The 23,483-nt window shown below is 33.6% G+C and overlaps 2 protein-coding genes across 2 annotated transcripts in view; one reads left to right on the top strand and one right to left on the bottom strand.

Annotated features, from left to right (window-relative positions):
- LOC144374421 (TATA box-binding protein-associated factor RNA polymerase I subunit A-like) overlaps window positions 1-23,483 on the top strand; it is a 59,272-nt gene that overhangs the window by 11,708 nt on the left and 24,081 nt on the right. The window lies entirely within an intron of this gene.
- Window positions 1-23,483, bottom strand: part of LOC144374425 (transport and Golgi organization protein 1 homolog) — a 36,446-nt gene that overhangs the window by 7,610 nt on the left and 5,353 nt on the right. Inside the window, exons 3-14 of the mRNA XM_078037268.1 lie at window positions 11,488-11,619; window positions 9,198-9,219; window positions 8,190-8,278; window positions 7,876-7,953; window positions 7,678-7,788; window positions 6,384-6,455; window positions 6,100-6,204; window positions 5,334-5,456; window positions 5,131-5,236; window positions 4,052-4,107; window positions 3,873-3,963; window positions 3,563-3,701 (exon numbers count right to left, since the gene is read on the bottom strand). Of these exons, the coding sequence (XP_077893394.1) occupies window positions 3,563-3,701; window positions 3,873-3,963; window positions 4,052-4,107; window positions 5,131-5,236; window positions 5,334-5,456; window positions 6,100-6,204; window positions 6,384-6,455; window positions 7,678-7,788; window positions 7,876-7,953; window positions 8,190-8,278; window positions 9,198-9,219; window positions 11,488-11,619 (1,124 nt within the window). The remainder of the gene's footprint in view (window positions 1-3,562; window positions 3,702-3,872; window positions 3,964-4,051; window positions 4,108-5,130; window positions 5,237-5,333; window positions 5,457-6,099; window positions 6,205-6,383; window positions 6,456-7,677; window positions 7,789-7,875; window positions 7,954-8,189; window positions 8,279-9,197; window positions 9,220-11,487; window positions 11,620-23,483) is intronic.

The raw sequence follows: 23,483 nt of genomic DNA, 5'->3' as shown, positions 1-23,483 counted from the left end.
AATTACAAGTAAGGCTGGCACTTTAAGGTACTTTTCTCCTAGGTTTACCCACATATTGAAGATAACACAGAGATATAATGAGTCTGAACTAAGCCTTCATCAAATTCCTGGGCTTAGGGGAAAAAACAAGTGTTTGGGGCTACAAATAAAGGGACCCTTAATAAAAGCCCTAGCCTTTGAGTTTAGATTAGAAAGTACTGCACACTTAAGTGATGAACAGGCAAAAAATCCAAAAGGAATAATACTGAAACATTGAAAAGACAAGTCATTTTTGAATTATCTTAATTGCTGACTAAGTTTAAAGTGACAGACAATCTTACTCAAGTAACCTCAACACTTTTCTATAAAAAGATAACTTCATCTTAGTCCTCAAATTTCATCTATAATTATCACAACAATGTTAGCCAATCAAAACTGATTAGGCACTCCATAAGACAAAATTCTGTGAGAAAAAAATCCCACAGAAAAGGAAACCACCTAATGGGGTTATCCGCACATGTTTTAAAATCACTGTGCTTTATATACTCAAAAAAGTAAAGTCAAGATTATGAATTTCAGGTTTGGGAATATAGTTTAGTTGTTAGAGTGCTGCCTTGCATGCACAAGGCTCTGAGTTCAAACCCCAGCACCACAAAAGAGGAAAAAAAAAGATTATGAATTTTGTCAAAGGATTAGAAACTATAAAACCAAGAAATAGTTGAGTGTGGTGACCTACCTACAATCGAAGATACTCAGGAGGCAGAGGCAGAATGATGAGATTAAAGATAGCTTGGAAAGCAGTAAGACACTAGTCACTTATGAGAAAGAGCAAGGAGTCTGGGGAGGTAGCTCAATAGTAGAGCACATGGCTCAAGGTCCTGGGTTTGAGCTGTAGTACTGAAATAGGACTGGGGTTGTGGCTCAGTGGTGAAGCACATGCCCCACATGTGTGGGGCACTGGGATCAGTCCTCAACACCACATAAAATAAATAAAATATTGTGTCGGGCTGGGGATGTGGCTCAAGCAATAGTGCGCTCGCCTGGCATGTATGCAGCCCGGGTTCAATCCTCAGGACCACATACAAACAAAGATGTTGTGTCCGCTAAAAACTAAAAAATAAATATTAAAATTCTCTCTTTCTCTCTCTCTTAAAAAAATTCTATAAAAAATAAAATAAAATATTATGTCCATCTACAACTAAAATAATATTTTAAACCCTGAACTTTTTAAAATCCTAAACTCAATGAATGATTTTAGCAGCAGATTTGGGAAGTAAAATAAATCCTAGCGCTTTTAAGACAGGTCAGAAGAAAATATCCAGAAGAAGTAAATCCAGAATGTAGGAGGCAGGGGAAATCAAATTCTAATATGCATTATTATAATCGAGAGAATGAGGTAAAATCAACATTTAAAAAAAGACTCAAGAAATATTTAATGGTCCCAAACAACATAACTGCAAGAGGAAAAAGTGGGTGGGGTGGGGAAAACTACACCTAGGCACTTCCCAATAAAACTGTTAAAAAACCAGAGAAATGACTACAGGAACTAGGGGAGGGATAAGACCAAACAACAATGATAATGGACTCCTTAAAGAAAAAATTTAGAACAGATGGTAATTAATTGGATATTTTTAAATTGCTAAAACTAAGTAACAGTCAAAATTCAGTAGCCAAAAGAGAGATCCTTTAAAAATGGAAACTGGTTTTAACTCTAATCATGAAGTTCATGTCAACCTAATACAGATTATAAAGGTAGCAATATTTAGTGGATAAAATACTATTCTGTTTATCCTTGTACTACTTTGATACACTAATCAAATCTATCATTAAAGGACAATGTTCAAATAGAATGAAAATAATTTCAAATATGAAACCAACAGTGTAGAATGCAGTACAGAAACTTTAAATATGTGTATAAATTGAATGAATGTCTTATGGAGTTCACAGTATATGAAGTACTAACATACAATGCCACAACAGTTATCTGATTCGGGAGCTACTTAAAGCCCATAAAAAAAAATAATAAACCTATTAATCTATGTCAGGTTTTTATTAAATCCAGAATATATACCATGGCCTTTAAATAATGAGAAGATGAATAAAATTATAATTATAATTATATAATTACAATTATATAATTATAATTCCATTATAATTTATGATTACATCAAGCTTATACAGGGGATGAGGAAAATAATTAAAAATATTTAAACTATTAAAAAGATACAAGGAAGAAAAAAAGAACAGGTCATCAAATAGAAAGCAAATTCTTCATAAACCACAGGCACATATTGACATGGACAGACATATTTTAGAAAGTCCACTCAAGCAGCTATAGAGAAAATTACTAAGAATTTGAAATAAATTATATAAAAATATAAATAATGGAGAATGAAGACAGATGACCTAGGTTAGAAACAGAAAAGATGACACAGGCATGAACTAACATAGTACCTGGGGATGAGTAAAAAGAGTACAAACCACAGATGATGACTGAATGAATTTTGGAGGAGTTGAGAAAAATAGTGCTATAATTTAACTGCATTACAAAGAAAATTAATTGCCATTTAGGTCATTCATATTACTAGTAGGGACAGAGAAAACAAGTGTTCTCTTAAATAAAAAGTGATAAAATGAGAAATGTTTCTTTGAAACAGGCCAGTCATTTAGAACTGGCCTGAACAAAAATTTGAGATTCTAAAAAGGTCGCTTGGAGATCACAGAATTTTAGAAAAGTTAATGGAAAGGTTTCAATATTTAATGCATTAATTAGGCAAAAGAAGTCAAAATACCTAAAAATAGTTAGGTCTATAAGAAGGTCTGTCTTTGCTTTAACAAGATATATATATATGCCGAAGAGTAAAATCAGGTGCAAACAAACAAAATCTGACACAAAAAACCTATTTTTAGAGAATTCAAGTAGTTTTGTGGATTAAAAACTTCAAATGAACTTTCAAAAAATAACTAGCTCCACACTGAGAAGATTAATATATAAATATATACTACAAACAAGTACTTCTGTAATCATAACTCCTAAGGTCCTTGCCACAGTTCAATTTTTAGTGTGAACATCTGAGATATTCAAGTCCAAAACTTGTACCATCAATAAGTAAATATTATTCCTTTTTGAAGTTTTTATTCTACTAAAACATGTCATTCCAAATCACTCAGTATTTTTAAAGGTCCAGAGTTAGAGATAAAAGTTCAAAACATTAGAATTACATAACTGATCACAATGAAAGGTAATTAAAATAAATAGTGGGATCATAGAAAGGGCCTAGATCTTTTGAGAGGTATTTCCACATCAGTGACTGTTAATACCAGTTTACCACTTCCTGCCTTCATATGAATTTGACAATTGATTACGATGTCCTCACAGCCTTAGTTTATGGTTCCAACTACCTCAGGACTCTTAAGACTGATGATGGAAAGAAAAATGCAACTTATAGGAAACAAAACACAAAGGAAAAAAGACAAATCTCTACTTATTACAACTAGAAAAAATTGTAAATAATCTTAAGAAAAGATAAAATTATCTGTTAGTTCACACAGTGATAACAATAACAAACAATGAAAATCTTACTTTTGGAGTGCCATCTCATTTTGCTGGTAGAGTTCATTTAAAATCTCCACTTTCTGCCTAAGAGTTTTGCATTCCTCTTCCAGTTCAGCTTTAGAAGACCGTAGTGAATTGCAGTCACTTTCTAATTTCTTTATTTGGTCTGTAAAGGATAAAACAGCTTATCTCTATATGTGTACAAGGACTTAAGAACTTGTTTGAGGGAGTAGTGCCAAGAAAAGTAAGAAGCATGAAAGCAAGAAGCCATTCTTTATCTTTCCAATAAAATTTTAAGTCTTTTCAACATGGCAATTTCTTCTCAAGAAGAACCCACCTTCTAGATTACATATTGTGGACATCAAGGCGCTTTGCTTAAGTTGTAAAAGTTTTAGATCCTCTTCAACTACTGATATTGTAGTTTGTGTCTAAAAATTGCAGAAAAGAGAGGTATTCTTAAAAGTGAGGCACAGGAAGAATTCACAGGCACTATGGGACTCTTACAAAGAACTATACCCGAGAGACATCCATCATCTGCTTAATTTGATCTTTGATCTTCTCGTTCCGATCACCTAAAAAACAAAAGACTTTTAGCTTTTCCTTTCCTTACTTTTAACTCTATATTCTCCTAACTTCCCCAAACTAAAAAATGATTGTGTTCAAACACCGGAAGAAAAAAAAATCAATTAAATAATTAAACTGATTAGACTAATGACTTTTAAGAGAATTGCAAGCTTAGATTTAAAAAAAAAAAAAGAAAGAGGTGAATTTCAGACTGGGGTTGTGGCTCAGTGGTAGAGTGCTCACCTAGCATGTGTGAGGCACTGAGTTTGATCCTCAGTATAAAAATAAATAAAAGTACTGTGTCTGTTTTTTAAAAAAAAAAGGTGAATTTCTAGTTTGCACAACTAAAATGTTATCTATGTTATTCTTGTAAGATAAAAGCTTTTCTTCTCTCTCAGATCTATCTTCACCTGGGCAAGTAAGTGTCTTGTTTAGAAAGATTCAATCCTCTATTTTCTCCCTGAATCTACTACCAGGTGTGGTTTGAAATACTTGCTATGTAAGCAATATCCAACTTGGGAGAAAACATCTGGAAATATTTTCCTCATCAGTAAACACTGTTACACTCCCTCTCTAGCTTTCTGATAGTCTCTAGCCTCTGTTCTCACAGCCTTAGTTTATGGTTCCAACTACCTCCGGACTCTTAAGACTGACTGTGGACTTAAAACCACAGAGCCATAGAGATGATGAGTATCAAAATCAAGTATCATCTGCATAAGTTAAGAAATAAATTTCTCTTACTGTACAATGTTCAATACTTAGAGGTATAGGATGTGACTATTGTAGCTGCAGTGTACTTACTAGTTTTCAATGGGATAGAAAAAGTCAAGTGTTCTTCACATGCCTATTGCTACATTATACCCCAGCAACCCACCTCTGACAATGCAACAGACGTATCTATAGATCCAGTGATATGTGTCTACAACCCTGAAGCTTAAGAAGAAATTCAGCCAGCTGAAAAGTGGCATCTGTATACTTAATTAAAGACAGGAAAGCAAAAAAGGATTCAACCTCCCTGAGACTGATCTTACCTGCTAACTCTCCATTGGTTAATTCATCTGACTCATCTCGACTTTGATCCTCAGATTCAGATTCACATTGTAACTGATTCAACTGTGTGATGTAATTAGTTAGAGCCTAGAAAAGAAGCAAAAGGTTGGAAGACTCTCAATTTTAATTCAAAGATTTCAGGAGAATTCATGAGATGAAACATGTATTTGGAGTATAAACTTACATTAATAGTATCATCTTTAAGACTAAGCGTTACTTGTAAATCTTTCTGTGACTTCTCAAATGATTTCATTTGTTCACTGAGCTCAGCGTGTGATGTACTCCAGTCTTTCACTTCCTGCTGCAACTGAAAAGTCAAAACACATGAATTCCTATGGGTTAGGGAGGGGTTTCTGCACTGGATACATCAGGACTACAAGACTTAGACAAAGAAACACAGAGCCATACTCCTCGGTGGCCTCCCTCAATCGAGGAGGTTGAGACCTTGGTTAAGGAAGAGGGCAGAGTGGCCTCAACTCTCACAGCTGCAGTAAGAACATCAGAGCTATCAGGAAGTGGACCCTGTTTATTGCATTCCCCAGAAAATTGCTGCCAATTCAAATAATTTACCTCCAGCAGGAATGACTGGGCACATATGACTGTCTCCTAAATTTAGATTCCTTATCATGTAATCTTCCCTTGGCCGGTGAATCAGTAACTACTCAAAAGAGGATCATAAAATACTTAATTTTCTGGTTTAAAAAGTTTCTTTGAGGCTATGCAAGTTAATAACTGATTGACATTTGATAAGAAAAGCAATAATCCAAAAACCCAAAACAGATGGAGACCATATATATGCACTCAATTTGGGGAGCATTGTTTAAACTTTGCATATCTAGAAAAGGTCCTACATGAATATTCCTTACCTCAGAAACAGATCCAAAAAAGATACAAGATAATGATATTCACTTCTCTAGTTTACATTATGTATGACATCAAATTTTATTTACCTGCTCTTTCTTCTTCTTAAGCATGGTATTTTCTTTCTGAAGCTGACAGCATTCCAACTTCACCTTCTCTTCACGAAGCTTAGCTTCATTAAGGACAATGTGAAGCTAATGCAAAACACTACAGTTAGTGAATTAATTCCAAAGAAAAAACAAAGTTATACTTTCCCAAACCACACATCATACAGTTCTCATTTTTTGCACATTTTAGCACACCTCAAATTTTTGGTCTGCAACAAAACTAAGATATAGTATTAATATCCGTTAGCAAGAGTTGGGAGCTTTACCTCTGAAAGTTCAGAAGTATTCACTGAAATGACATCTTTAAGCTTCTCTATAGTTTTCTTATTTTCCATTATCTGCCAGGTGAAAACAGAACACAAAATATGCATTAGGATTTCAGTAGAAATACTGATATATATATGTGTGTGTGTGTACACACACATATATTTATACTAAAAAGATAAACACAACAAAATTTTTGTCAAGCCATCCCATTACATTTCAGGTAAATGCAGTGGATCCAGCTTTGGACTAAGCAAAAAATCAAGAACTGAAAGAGATGAGGGAAAATGAAGTCATAAATATTTCATGGCATCCACAACCTTACTGTTTATGAGATAACCAGAAAAAAAAGGTCAAAGTATAGAAAATCATAATGCAATAAGTAAATAAAATGTTTTAAAGCATAGAAAATTAACTAATTAATTACTGTTTCAAGTAAACCAGTTCAAATTAGTAATTTTTTTCTAGTGATAGAGAAAAAAATTTCCCAAGATCATTTTTAAAATTTTCTTATCTGAAGTAAAAAATGATAAAATTTAAGGAAGAATAGACTAATCTCACATACAGAAGAAATCCAAAAAATTTATAAATATACCCGCTCCTTAAGGAAGTGGATATAACTCTGCAATCTTTGTTTGCAATGCCTGGGATTGAATCCTGGGCCTCATGTATGCTAGGCAAGTGCTCTACCATGAGCTGCATCCTGAGCTTGTAACTCTTCATACTTTAACTGTGGGCTGTGCATGGTAACTTCCAAAGAATACAATATGAAAAGGATTGGAAAGAATTTTTACAGTGTAGAAATCTGATAAATACTACCTCAGCTAGGTGATCAAGCTTACTTGGGGGTAGGATATTTTAGAACACACTCTCTACTATCTTTTGCAACTTTTATGTAATTATAGAAACTTATAGAAATTGAAAATGAAACATGAATTGAAAATGAAATAATTTTTTTAAGTACAGAAAATTGATTAATTCATTACTCTTTCAAGTAAAAAGTAAACAAATACTGTTCAACTGGACAATAGTTTTTTAGTTGTTCTGCATGTTTCCAAGGGCAGAGCAAAGCAATATGAAAATTATCCAAGGTTGAGAATAAAAATATTTCCTAGGCCCATAAAAATAATTTGTTGTATCAGTACTTAAAAGTTCCACAAAATGGGCAGAAGTGGGTTCAACTTCCTTGGCTCCTAATCTTACTTTAGTTAACAGCTAGACTAAGTTTAACTTAACCAATTTTACAAAATATTCCAAAAGCCAAATTGCAGTAACACTTAGCAGCAAAACTCTTACCAAGTCCTGATTCTTAGCTTTCTGTTCTTTCTCAGATTCTAACATAACATGAAGACTTTTAGCTCTCTCATCCAGAAGTTCATTAGCTTTTTCAAGAAGCTTCATTTTATCCTGGAAAAAATAGTTGTCAAGATTACTCACTCATTACATTTACTTTTGAGTTTAGAATGTAATTCCCCCCAAAAAAGGGATTTTTACCTTGTATTTAGTTGTTTCATCAGAAAGAATCATTTTTTGTTTCATGGTTTCTTGAACCTGTTTCTTTGATTCCTTCACCTATGCAAATAAAGCATTCAGAATTAAGATACACAAATTATAGTGCTACTATACAAGTTACTTCCAGACAAGTGACCCTTTCCAGAAGAAAGCAGTACTTAATACATGACTGCTTAGAATTTGGATGATTTGTAGGAAATAATGAAAAAAATTTTAAAATACGATTTTTAAATTAAAACAGGTAGAAATGATTCAAGCTAGAACCAAGGGAGAAAGAAACAAAAAAATAATTATACCTTCTGTTCATAATTTGACAATTTCTGCATTAGTTCTTCATTTTCTTTTATGAAATTGTTCACCTTTTTGGAAATTTGCTGTTCATTGACTAAAAGGGGGAAATATACAAGATTATTACAATCACTAAATGAAATTCAATTATTCAATCTACTAAAAGCAAAGACATGTTATATGGTACTATGAGGAAATACTTCTTAGCATAGCTATTATGCTTTTAAAAAGCAATCTATGCGTATTAGCAATAAGAGTATAAAAATTATTAAAATTTAAGAAAAATATAAGAACAATGATATTTTGCTGGGCGCAATGGTACACACCTGTAATCCCAGTGGCTCAGGAGGCTGAGCTAGAAGGATCCCAAGTTCAAAGCCAGCCTCAGCAAGAGCGAGACACTAAGCAACTAAGTGAGACTTGGTCTCTAAATATAGGAGGTTGGGGATGTGCTCAGTAGCGTGCCCCAGAGTTCAATCCCAGGTACCCCTCCCATCCAAAATGATATTTCAATTTAAGCTTATTTCACAGATGGGAAATACAGTAAAGTGTTGTAGCTTGATATTCCTCCCTTCTCAAAACACTTTCTTTTCAGAAAATGGAATCATTTAATTCTTTGCAAAGAAAAACAGAAATGAAAACATACTGATTCACATTACCATTCTTTAAATTATCTACTCAATTACTTAATGCATGGTTAAATCATTAGCATAGAAATACTCTTCAAATGTTATACATCTGCATTATATCAATATTCAAAGTTAATCTGCCCCAAATTAAAACTTATCATCTCCCTATCCACAATTTGTTCCTCCTCTTTATCTCCTATCTCAGAGTTGGAACCATCATCATCTACTCTATTATCCATGCTAGCAACCTAGGAACAGTAAAATTTTCAGGAGGTAAAAAAGATAATAGACATTAAAAGTCACTGTATCTACTTCTAACATACATAAAACACACATCAAACACCAATACAAAGGGTTATTACAAGTTTAAGAGACCTAAAAATTTACCTTGATATACTCTATCTTTTACCTAGAAGAGAGAAAAAAGATTAAATTTGATATCAAACATCTGCTCAATAGAAACAGCATTCCTAAAACAACAATCAGAATCATAACCAAGTGAGAATTTAATAACATTCTGGTTCAGGATAATAATTTATAAGATTAAAAATAAGTAAAGGTTAACAAGCCTTTTAAATTTAATTGGTAGTGATATTTCATAAATAGCCTCTGACATAAAAACACTAAGATATGCACCTTATTTCACAGTAAATATGTGTGTGTGTATGTGTGTGTGTGTGTGTGTGTGTGTGTGTGTGTGTACTCAAAATCATTTACTTGACAATTCTAAATAACCAGGATAAAGTCTAGAAACAATGACTATTCAAAAGGAATCTGAGGAAACAATATTAAAGGCATAATCTTTGTACTAAGATATGCCACTTTCACTCACCAGAAAACATCTTAGAACTCCAATTTAAATTTGGCTATTGGCTGAATTTAGAAACTAAGAGGCTACATCATCTTATTTCTGCAAACCACTAAATATATAGCAAGAAATCTGAAAGGGAAGACTGCTAGAAGAAAATTCACAAGCAACAAGAGAAATGACAATTAACATATTCTGGAAAGGACAAAAACAATCATTTCCAAACGACAGCAATAAACTACCTGATAATAAAACGTAAGCAGAAATTTTTTTAAAACATCACTAAATTTCTTTGTAACTTAGCATATTACTTGTCCTTTCAAATGTTATAAATGGTGATGGGATACTCAGATGTGTCCATGGATCATCCATGGGATCTTCGTAATAGGAAATTGCATTCAGAAAACTCCAACACAGAAAGAAATGAACATTTCTTTAATGTCATAGCCTTGCTAACCTTTTACTCAAAATGACAAAAGAGGAAAATGGGAAGTAGCATAAAAGCAGTCATCTAAGGTAAGGACTAAAGTTCCAAAGTCAAATGCTGAAACTGAGGAGCAACAAGCTAGGAACCAGATCCCACATAACCTAGTGAAAAGAGAAACAGGTACCAGGGTTCTTGAAATGAAAGAAACAAGAGAGAGAAATATAAAATGTTTTCATGTTTTTCCCTTCTCTTTATCCTTCTATTTCCTTTTTCCTTTTAGCTGAGAAAAAGTTCAATGAGATTAGAAAATTCCTCACAGGAATCCAGGCAAACGATTCTTCTATTTAAGAAGGGAATACTTTCTAAGAGATTTTACACTCAATTGTACAAGGAGAGGAAACTTATCTTAACAATGATATGTCTGATATAATTAAGAAATCAGAAAAAGAACAATCAGATTCGAAAAGATTTGTATCCAATGCTTTTGGCCTCTTTAACTGTTAGGCTTTTCATATGCAAAGTCCATTTACCTAAAATAATTTTCTTCCAATTATGTTAAATAACTATGAAACAGAATGACCTACAGTACAAACATAAGTATGTATAAGCGCATACACACACACACACACACACACACACACACACACACACACTTATACATATATGTACACATATACACAGAGATAGACTAATTCTGCTCAGGAAAAAAAAAAGACTTAATGAACAAAACATTTAATGGATTTTTGGACAACACATAATCTATACTTCCAAATAAAAAGGTATTTTCTGAACATATGATCAAATCATAAAATCTGGGAAAAATTTATATAAAAGACTGGAAAAATTATCTCATCTCCTTTTTCTCATTTTACTGTATTTCTTTGCAGCATTTCCCCCTGTTTATATGTGTTTATATTAACATACAGTTCATCAACATTTAAATCTTAGTTTCTGCTTTTTTTTCCCACTTCACATTTAATTGTGAGCATTTTCTGTACCTCAAAGCTTTGAAATAAATACATCTGCCTACTATTCCATTAATTGAACATACAATAACCCCTAAATGAATTATGTTGTGCTAAGTCTTCAATCTAATACACTGTTCCATTGAAAAACATTACCAAAATCTTCAAAGCATAGTTATTTCTTTAAGATAGATTACTAGACATATATGCTACATAAAAGGATATTTATCTAACCTATCCCATCTTTTATCCCACTTTTAAGACTTCTGATACATATGAAACTACTGGTCAGGATGGCTGTAAGAATTACCAGTTCTACCAACTGCACCCACACTAAATTATTTTATAAGGTTAGTTTGACTTAAACCACTAATTTGTGTTTTAGCAACTGAAAAAGAAAAAAAGGGGGGGGGCAGTGACTATATAAAATAATCCTTGTGCTTATGTGCTGAGGTATAAGTAAGTTAATTTACTCACAACAAGAACAGTTCTCCAAAAGAAAATGACAAAGGATACAATCCCAAAGAAAACAGTGAAAACTACAGGCTTCCATGGTAGTCCATAAAAATCAGGCCCAGGTTGAGTATCATCAGGCAATGTAGTAAACAGCTGAAACAGACAAATTAGAAGAAATGGGAAACCTTAAATTTATAACAAAACAGTCACAAAGAATCATGGCAATTCTAAACCAACCTCCTCATCAGAAATCCACCTCCTCAATATTTTCCAATAGCTTCTTCAAGAGAGAGGATACTGGCAGTCTCATATTTTTTGTTGGCTTGCAGTGTTTTCAAGTATAATGAATCTAAATACTTTTTAAAAAAAATATTTATTTATGTATCTTTAGTTTTAGGGTGGACACATTGTTTTGTTTTTATATGGTGCAGAGGATCCAACCCAGTGCCTCATGTATGCTAGGCAAGCGCTCTACCACTGAACCACAACCCCAGCCCGAATCTAAATACTTTAAATTGAGCATACATTTCCAGTTTGTAACAGGCCCTATATCATCACATTGTCTAACACCTGGCTAGAATCCCTCTGGATCATTCTTTTCTCTTAGATAACCTGGTTTTTATAATTTAAAAAATTCATTTAAGACAAAAACTTAAATATATGAAAGAACTAATTAATTTTATGGCAACAAATAAAAACAATGATGATATAAGATTTTAAATCTTACTTCCATTCCACTCTTATATAAACAGATAAGTGACATGTAATTTCAGACAACTCTTGAAAACTGGCTTAAACTTCTCTGAATTTAACATCCTTCTATAAAATTCAAAGCCTAATTTTAAATGATTGCTCAAAGGCAGTGCAGTAAACACCTGCCTACTCTTCCCTGTTTTCACCGCCCTCTACACGTAATAGGAGATAACTGTCATTTGGGCCCAATTCCCCAGCAGTCTCTGTAGGGAAAACACCTGTAGTAACCTTAGCTGTTTGGATTGTTGGCTGCATTTCGGAACATACCATGAGGTTGTCACCTCTATTCCATCAAAAAAAAAAAGTGCAAGTGGGGAAAGCTCAAGTACACTCTCACCGGCCTCGCTTAACAATACAGTCAAGTCCTGCCTGCCTTGGGCCCAACACACTCCATTTCTCCGTCGCCACGACAGTCAGAAGCCCCTGGGCCAACAGCAGTGAGAGTACAGAGGATGCAGAGGGGCGGGCAGGGAGCGGAAAGAACCAACTGCGGAGCCCAGCGTGAGGAGAGCCCAGCAGAAGAGTCCAAATGAAAGGACTCCAGAAGGAAAGAGGCTCACCTGTCCCCGGAACTGGGAGAGGACCAGCAATTTAGAAGGCCCTGGAGGAAGCCAGGGAACTAGCAAAAGGGGATTATAGGCAGAGACTAGGAAAAAGGAGAAAGTCAGCCCTCCCAGCTCCTCCCAGAGCAAAACCCTTTTGTCAACGTGTTGAGACACCAGGTACCTGCCCCAAAAGTGCAGACAGAAGGGGAGAAGCTTCTCCTGCTCCCTTCTAAAGGACTACTGCTTGGACTGGGCTTTCCTTCCCTGCTCAATCCAGTCCTGTTACTTTCTCCAATTGTGGATGACACTCTTTTTAAAAAGCCTTACCCTAAGGAATCATGTCATTATCACCCCACTCCGGTGGCTTCATTTCTGGATGCCACATTTTAAGGTTGCATGACTTGTGGAAAAGAACAGAATCATGAATAGCCCCCGAAAAGCACGTGCTAAAAATTGAAGAAACTGGGGACGTTTCACTTGGGGAGGGAATGAACATATGTGGATCTTTAAAAATCTGTCGTCAAGTTGATTATAGTCAATTCAAAAGAACAAGAATAAGCAGGAAAGCACTGAAAAAGAAGAGCAATGAAGGGTACAGGGAGGGCAGACTATATAATTAATTCATGTACCCTCGTCCAAGCCCAAGAATACATAGAGATTGTGGGACAGAATAGAGAATCCAGAAACAGAACCAACTGGACACTTGGGGTACAATAAAAGTTAGTTTGGGGAAAATAGACTTTCTAATAAGTAGCGTTACCACATGGAAAATTATAAAATTGGATTTTTCTCTACTTATTCAAAAGATAAACTACAAATGGATAAGAAACATGAATGTAAAAATAGAAAATAAACAAGTACTAGAAAATATTGGGTGAAATTTTCTATGTATTATGAGTGGGCAAAACCTGCCTCATTGAAAAAATCTTTCCTGGCTGTATCTAAACCTGCTACACACACACACACACACACACACACACACACACACACACACACACACACAGTTTGACAATGACAACCTGAGAAAAAATATTTGCAACCTATTATTGTCCAAAGAATCATGTTCCTGAAATATAAAGAACATTATAAATAAAATGGCCAGCAAACCTATACAAAAATGGGCTGAAGAAATAAACAGATCTCAGGAAAAGAAATGCAAATAGCTATAACATATGGAAACACGCTCTGCTTAGCTCATAATGAACAAAATACAAATTAAACCACACCAAGATACCATTTCTCACTTGCATTGGCAAGATCCAAACGTTTGACAACATACTCAGTAGGTGAGAGAATGTGGGGGAATACAAATTCTCAGATAAGTATACAAAATGATACAACCCTTATGAATGAGATTTGGCAACATCTCCCAAAACTGCCTATATATTTACCTATTAACTCAACAATCGCACTTTTTTTTTTTTAACTTTTTCAGTGCTGGGGAAGGGTATCTAGGGCAAGTGCTCTACTGCTGAGCTATAGTCCCCCAGCCCTAACTTCTAAAGATACTGGGAATACAACAACAAATGTTTAAAACTTGTATTTACAAAACTATGTTATTCAAGCATTAATTATAATAATACAAGATGGTCACAAAAGGCTGAAACAACCGTCATCAATGAAAGTTGTTGAATAAACCAAAGAAGAAAGAAAATAATTTTAAATACTGCTAAGAGCTGGTTTCCAGAATATATATTTTTAAAATGAAGTAGAGAAAAATATTTGTAGAATACTATTTGTATCTTAGAAAGTGAAAAAAGATGAGTATATTATTTCTTATAGCTTTGAGGTAAAATTGACATGCAATAAATTACATGTATTTAAAGTGTGCAATTTGATAAATTTTAACATAAAATTATGAAATCACCATTATAATCAAGATAATATACACATCCTTTACTTCCAAAAATATTCTCATTCTCTAGGTAATTCTGCCCTTTGTCACCCTTCCTTCTTGCCCCTCACTTTCCCATTCTTCCAGCAAAATGTCTATCTTAATAGATTGCTTTGTATTCCTCAAGTTTTATGTGTATGGGATAATGTATTTTCTATGGCTTCTCTTATTCAGCATAATTTGAGATTCATCTATATCAGTTTATCTATCATCTATTTTTATTGCTGAGTAGCATTTCATTATATGTACATACCACAATTTGTCTATCATCTATTGATAGACATTTGGATTTTTTTCCAGTTTGGGGCTTTTACAAATATAAAATTCCTCCTATTGCTATATAACTTATCTTTTCTTCGGAAAAGAATGGTTGGATATGACTGGTATATGTTTACCTTTTTAAGAAGGTGATTCTACCACTTTATATCCCCACCAGCTGTGTACCCATCCAGTTCCTCCATCTCCAACCACTCAGCACAATTGTCTTTAATATTAGATATTTAATAAGTGTGTAGTGGTAACTCTTATGCTTCAAAATTGCATTTCCCTGATAATTATGTCAAGCATTTTTAATGTCTTTATTTACTATCTGTTTATCTTCTTTGATGAAGTGTTATTTTACAGGACTATATTTTTTCTAATGAGTTCTAAGAGTTCTTCATATATTCTTGATGCAAGTCTTGATAAATGCTTTACAGTAATTTCCTCCCAGCTTGTGTTTTGTCTATTTCATTCACTTCAAAGTGTATTTTGAATTACAGAGGTTTTAGTTTGATGAATCCCACATTGTCAAATCCTTTTTAATGCTTTTGTTGTCAAATTTAAGAATATTTGCCAAACCTAAGTTCAACAAAAATTTTTCTCTTATTTTTTTCCTAGAGGTTTTGTAGTTTTGAGTTTAATATTTAACTCTGTGAGTTAATTCAGGTGTCTAATGCAAGGCATGGATCAATATTTTGCATATAAATATGCAGTAATTTCAGTACCATTTGCTGAAAAAACTTTCCATTCTCTACTTGTCTTTCCATCTTTGTCAATGACTGTTGCCATATATATTGTGTATCTATCTCTGAATTCTTGGCTCTGTTCCAATGTTTTGTCTGCAATCCTGATTACTGTAGCTTTAGAATATTTTTTTTCTTTTTTTCCTCTTCGTATGGTACTAGGGATTGAACACAGGACCTTGCATATGCTAGGCAACTGCTCTACCACTGAGCTACATCCCCAGCCCTAGATTAAGTCTTGAAGCCACGTATTCTAGGTCTGTTGCAATCAGCTTGTCATTTTCTACAAAACTCTGCAGGAATTTTGATTGGAATAATGTTGACTCTGGTGATTAAACTGGGATGAATGGACACCTTAGTCTTCTGACTCATAAATTAGGTATATCTCTCCATTTAGGTTCTCTTTAATTTCTATCAGCAATATTTTATAGTTTTTAATATATACATTTTAGTTTTTGCCACGTTAATGTTTAAATACTTCATATTTTTATTCTATTGTACATGGAAATCTTTAAAATTTCAATTTCTAATTATTCATTGTTAATATATAGAAAATACAATTGCTTTTAGATGTAAATATTATCTGTCAACCTTACAATAGCTTTTTTCTAGATCATACCAGATTGTATCTATATATATTCATGTTATCTGAAAATAAAGAGAATTTTATTTCTTCCTTTCCAATCTGAGTGCATTTTATTTCTTTTTCTTGCCTTAGTATACTAGCTATTTCCTTACTGCACCCCAGTACAATGCTAAATAGATGTAATGAGAGTGGACATCTCTGTTTGGTTTCTGATCTTGGGGAAAAGTATTCAATTATCAACCATTAAGTATGAGGTTAGCTGCATTTTTTCAGAGGATATTTTAAGCTCCCTTCTATTCCTAGTTTGTTGTTTGTTTTTCTACATCAATAATCAATGCTGAGGGGCTGGGGTTGATACTCAGTGGTAGAGCACTTGCCTAGCATGTGTGAGGCAATGGGTTCGATTCTCCGCACCGCATATAAATAAGTGAATAAAATAAAAGTCAATCAACATCTAAAAAATTTTTTCAAATAATAATCAGGGCTGATTTTTTTTTACATGTCGATGGGATTTATTGTCACCTACTTGTACATGCACACAAAATAACAATATAATTTGGCCAATATTACTCCCCAACATTTCCTCCCTCTGCTATATTTTTTAAATGCTTGTTTTGTATCTCTTGAGCTAAACACAAAGATTGTGCTTTTAGGTACATCAATGTGGTAAATTTCATTGATTTTCAAATGTTAAATAAATTTTGGATTCTTGACATAAATCCCCATCATCAGTCTAGTTTTTGTCTATGATGTATTTTCCTTTTACATATTGTTGTATTTGACTTAAATTTTTGTTTAGAATTTCTGTACAGATTCATTGGAGATCTCTTGAGAGGTATGTGATTTTCTTTTCTTGTTATATCTTTGACTTGGTTTGGTGTAGTGATAACACTGGCTTCATAGGAGAAATATTTCCTTGCTTTAATATTCTACAAGGGTTTAGTATTACTAATACTATTAGGAATTAGTATCATTTCTCCCTTACAGGAATTGGATCACCAATAAAGCTATCTGGGTCTTATATTTTTTTCTTTGTAGAAAGGTTTTTACCTATACCTTCAATTTCTTTAATAGTCAACAAGGTTTATGAAGTTGTCTGTTTTTCTTGAGTGAACTTTTACAATTTGTGGCTTAAATAGAATTTCTTCATTTCATCTAAATTGTCAAGTTAATTAACATAAACTGTTCATAATATCCCCATTATCAGTCTAGTATCTGTGAAATCTGTAGTTATATCCCTTCTCTGATTGCGGATATTGGTAATCTGTGTCTCCTCTTTTATTTCCCTCACTAGATGTTGATCAATTTTATTCATCTTAAAGAACTAGCTTTGGGTTTCATTGATTTTCTCTTATTTTCCTTTTTTAAAATTTTACTGACTTATAGTCTTTATTATATCTTTTTTTCTTGCTTACTTGGAGATTAACTTATTTTTCCTTTTCTAGTTTCTCATAGTAGGAACTAAAGTCAATGACTGGAGACTTCTTATTAATAAAGCTATCTTGGGCCTGGTAGTGCTATAAATTTTCCAATAATGCTTTAGTGACATTGCACAAATGGGTATGTTGTTTTCAGTTTTATTGAACTCAAAATATGAATTTCTTCTCTGATTTATTTGACTCAAAAATTATTTAGCAGTGGGGGCTAAGGTTGTAGCTGAGTGGTAAAGTGCTTGCCTCACATGTGTGAGGCACTGGGTTCGATCCCCAGCACCACATAAAAATAAATGTACTGTGTTGTTCATTTATACATATATATATATTTAGCAGTCTGGCACTAAAGTTTTCAAATATTTGAGAAATTTCCAGATTTTTCCATTATTGATTTCTCATTTTATTGTGTTCAGAGAACAAGCTTTGCCTGACTTTGAATACTTTTATATTTACTGATAATTTTTTTAAGATCCAGAATACAGTTTATCTTGGTAAATGTTCCATGTGCACTAAGCTCCTTGGGAGTTTTCTATAAACGTCAATTAATTTCAAATGGATGGATTGATTATGTCATTCACACTTTCTACAATCTTACTTTTATTTTTCATTTTCTGCCAATTGCTGAGGAGAGGATATTGAAATCTCTAAATGTAATCTATAGGATTCATCATTTTCCTCATAATTCTATCAATTTTTATACTTCATGTATTTTGAAGGTCTAATATTAAAAGTACAAGCATTTAAGTTTATTATATAATCTTGACTGATTCCTTTATCATTAGGAAATAACTTTCTTGAGTCCCGATGATATATTTTGCCCCACAACCTCTTTTGGTTTAATGTAGCTACTCCAGATTTCCTTTCACTAGTGTTTAACATGAGATACCTTTTTCAATCATTCTAATTTTGACTTCTTTGTGTCTATTTACAGTGTTACTCCCTTAGACATCTATTTGGGTCTTGCTTCTTTAGGCAATATGACAATCTCTGTTTTTAACTGATGTATTTAGATACTTTCCACTTAATAGGATTACTGCTGTGCATAGATGTAAGCTTAATATAATCTTCTATTTGTTCCTTCTGTTCTTTGTTCTTTTTCTTTTCTTTCTGTCTTCTTTTGCAGAAATACCACTATCGGTATTTTTAGTGATTCCTCTATTGGCTTATTAAGCTATAACTCTGTTTTCTAATCTTAGTGCTTCAGGGTTTAGAATGTACATCTTTAATTTGTCACAATCTACCTTCAGATGATACTGTATTACTTCACATATTCAATAAGAACGTTACAATAATTACTACCCTTCTGAGATTTATACTGTTGTCATGTATTTTACTTTACATGTTTTCTAAATCCCATACTACACTGATATTTGTCTTTAAACAGTCAATGACTTTTTAAAATGTTCAAATAAGAAAAATTATTTTAAATATTTATGCATACAGTCACCATTTTCAGTGTTCTTTACTCCTTTATTCCATTATTTCCATCTGCTGTCTTGGTGCAAGTGTAGGGTGAATTCTTTCAGCTTGTATGTCAGTACAAGTCTTCATTTTAGAAAGATATTTCACTGGGCATGATATTATCGGCCAACATTATTACTCTTCAAATATATTAAAGGTATCACTCCACTATATTCTCTTATGCCTAATTTCTGACAAGAAATCTGATGTCATCCTTAGTTCTTCTCTACATAAATGTTTTCTCTAACTGCTAAGATTGCTCTTTATCACTGGTTTTGAGCAATTTATTTATGATATAATATACCTTGATATAGCTTTATTCATGCTTTTTGTACTCTAGTTCCTTTTAATATCTTGGATCTGCAGATGTACAGTTTTCACAAATTTTTGAAAATTTTTGGCCATCATTTCTTAAAATATTTTTCTGAATACCTCTCAATGCTCAACTTGAAACTGTCCCACAGCTCACTGATGCTCTGGTTCACTTTTCTTTAACAGAAGAAATTTTCCCTGTGTTTCATTTGGGGTACTTCTCTTGTTATGTCCTCAAGTTCACTAACAATTTCATCACAATGCTTATTCTGACATTAATCCCATCCACTGTGTTTATCATATATTTTCAACCCTAGAAGTCTGATTTTCTTAAAATATATCTTCTATATCTCTTTTTACCTTTTTAACACACGAAATATAGTAGTAATAACTTTTTAAAAAATGCCATTACCTCATTCTAACATCTCCGGCAGTTCTCGGTTGGCTTTGATTGGATGATTCTTCTCCTCATCATTGTGGATTGTATTTTTCTTGCTTCTTTGCATGCCTGGTAAGCTTTGATTCGATGCCATACATTACAAATTACTATTCTTAATATTTTGTATACAATTAAATTACTGGAAACAATTTGATTCTCTTGGGTCTGAATATTTGCTAGGTATGACATAAATTGTAATAGTCAGTCCGAGGTAATGCCCTTCTGATTATTCTACCCAACTTCCTTAGATAGTTTTTTCCAGGTGCTATTCTGGTCCCTGTGTTAGGACCTGTTCCTTCTAATCACTTAAGATTGTTTCTCTGACTTGTTAAGCAGTTTCATCACACTTATGTGCAGATCAATACCCTGCTGAACACTCAGAGAGCCTTTCACAGATTTCCAGAATTGTCTCTCAATGTAGCAACCTTCTTTTGGTACTCCACCCTGTGAATTCTAGTCACTTCGGTTTTCCTGGAATCTCAGCACCATCTCTCAATTCATGGTATCCTCTGGTTCTGCCTGACTTCCTCTTCTTTGTCATGGCTTGGGAATCTCTTAACATAGTAAAAGCTGGGACAACTAAAGAGCTCACAGCATTTGTTCCTTATGTTTCCAGAATCATTCTTTGTTGCTTGATCTTCAATGTTGCTGGATCTTCAAATTTTATCTGTTTGTGGGTTTTTTTTTTCATATTTATTTTAGTTGTTTCAGTTGGGAAGGTGAAGCCAGTACCTATATAAAGCTATCATAGCTAGATGTAAAAATCATTTGCTTTTCTTTTTCTTTTTATGGTGCTGGGGATTGAACACATGGCCTCATGTATGGTAGGCAAGTGCTCTACCACTGAGCTACATATCCCTTTTCTCATTTGCTTATTTTTTTAATAGCAGAATACATAATGAAATAAATTTTAAAAGTTAACTATAAAAGAGAGTAACATCAGGGTAGACAGAACTGGGACAAAAGCTAGAATTCTTTCAAAATCAGGCAGGAGAATCACAAGTTCAAAACTAGCCTCAGCAACTTAGCAAGTCCCTACGCAATTTAGTGAGAACTATCTCTAAATAAAAAATAAAGAGGCTAGGTATGTGACTCAGTGGATAGGAGCCCTGGGTTCCATCAGCAGTACTAGAAAACAGAAACAACTTATTTTTACAAATTAACTTTGGCTCTTCTAAATATTTAAATAATTGTAAAATAAACAAAAAAATCTTTAAAAAGTAATACCTAAATATTGAAAGCAAAAATGAAACAACCTGTGACATCAAGTTGGTGACAAACCACAGAAATGAATTAGTTCAAACATACCTTAGTGGGATATAGCTTAAAGACAAGAGAATTTCATTTCAGGAATACATTCCTGAAAGTATTTTAAATAACATAAATATAGTCTTGTGTTGCTTAATGATGGGAATAAATTCTGAGAAACACATCTTAGGCAATTTCAGCATGTAAACATCATTGAGCATACTTATACAAACCTAGAAAATATAGCCATTTCCACACGTAGGTATTCATATATGGTATATCATTGCTTTGGGGATAAAAACCTATAAGATATTATTATACTGAATTCTGTAGACAATTGTAACGTTGTAAATGTTTATATATCTAAACATATCAAAACACAAAAAAGATATTAAAAATACTAGGTGACAAGAATTTTTTAGCTCCATTATTATGCACTAATGACCAAAATGTCATTAAGTGGCACAAGACTGTAAACAATTATACTGATGTCATTGAAAACTGGAACTCCAACATCAGAGAAAGAAAACACAAATCTAAGATAGATGAAGTGAAGTAAAATCTCTCCTGAATTTTCATGGGAATTATCTAAATGACATGATGAAAAATCCCCACATATTTCTGAGCTTTGTTGACTAAAAAGGCCTACAAATGACAGTCAATTTGAGCAATAAGCAATCCTAGTACTTGGAATGTAGCCTCTAAATATCATTTCCTATTGAAAGGAACCAAAGTTCTTTTAGAGAAATAGTTCCTTCAAGGTCTGGACAGGGAATGTTTAAGATGAACTTGGAATATCTCATAGTTCAAAAGCAAGGGAAATAGGTAACAATGACCACTAGGTGGTGGCAAAGGGTCCCAGGAGCCAAGATAAAGAGGCTTCTACAAGGCAAAAGGGGGAGAAATTGAGCATCAGGTAAGAACAATTACTATTCCTAACTGGATTAAACACACCAAATATTTTTAAATGCATGACATCATATTGACTCTTAAATAAAAGTTAAAAAGATTTCAAAAGCCCCTTTGGGTATCATTTGATAATGCTAGAATACCACCTTACTATTCTGAAAAGTAATGAAGAAAAGGAATCAAATGTTTATCTCCTGCCTTAACTATACAAACCAAATATCTGTGTAAAGAATAATCAATCATAGCCAGGCGCCGTGGCACACACTTGTAATCCCAGTAGTTCAGGAGGCTGAGGAGGGAAGATAGCAAGTTCAAAGTCAGCCTCAGCAAAAGCAAATTGCTAAGCAACTCAGTGAGACCCTGTATATAAATAAAATACAAAATAAGGCTGGGGATATGGCTCACTAGCCAAGTGCCCCTGAGTTTAATCCCCAGTACAAAAAAAAAAAAAAAGAAAGAAAGAATAATCAATCATAAATTTTTATTTGTATAGGCATCCCAGCCTTTAAATGAAGAAAGAAAAATCCCAGCAACTCAGACCATTGCTATTTTGCAACCTGTAATATATTAGCAAATCTCACCAAGGTCACTGTTAACTAGTAGTCAACATCAAAGGAGAGGACATGCAGATGTCAATGCAATATTTTATTAAGTTTTCATAAGAAACAGAATTGAACCTAAACCTGACTACCAATTTCCAAGAAATATAAAGCAACAGAGAAAGGCTGAGGTTGTTAGCTCAGCACTTGCCTAGAATGCATGGAGCCCGAGGTTCAATCCCCAACACCACCAAACAAACAAACAAAAAAAAGGCAATAGAGAAAACAGGTTAAATTGTTGTACCAGGGGGATGTCATTTATTCACCAAAACTACAATATATCCTAGAAGTCCCACAAACATATTTATTTCAATTATCGCAAAAAGTTACAACAAAAGGATAATCAATAGAGAGTAACTTATATGAGACTTGTTCTCCCACTGAAAGCAACCAGAAAGTTGGAATATATATATATATTTATTTATTTTTGGTACCAGGGATTAAACTCAGAAGCATTTGATCACTGAGCCACATCCCTAGTCTCAGCCCCATTTTGTATTTTATTTAGAGACAGGGTCTCACTGAGTTACTTAGCACCTCACTTTTGGCTTTGAACTCATGATCCTCCTGTCTCAGCCTCCCGAGCCACTAGGATTAAGGCATGTGCCACCATGCCCAGTCAAAATATATTTTTAAAGAGCTATTTTTCAGATAGAAAGCCACAAGGGACATGCAACTGTCACCCCTAAGAGCAGGAGAACAAATAGATGAGCATTCTACCTGGAGGCACCCTCTAGACCTCAGTTTGGGAAGGGGAACCCAAATAGGGCATAACAGACTCACTGAGGAGAGAGAGACCAGAGTTCCAGGAGATTAAGCAGCCAAAAATATGTA

Source organism: Ictidomys tridecemlineatus, unplaced genomic scaffold (assembly GCF_052094955.1).
Source record: "Ictidomys tridecemlineatus isolate mIctTri1 unplaced genomic scaffold, mIctTri1.hap1 Scaffold_69, whole genome shotgun sequence".
Lineage (NCBI taxonomy): Eukaryota > Metazoa > Chordata > Mammalia > Rodentia > Sciuridae > Ictidomys > Ictidomys tridecemlineatus.
The sequence above is the reverse complement of the archived record's forward strand: the minus strand, read 5'-3'. Positions and strand labels throughout refer to the sequence as shown.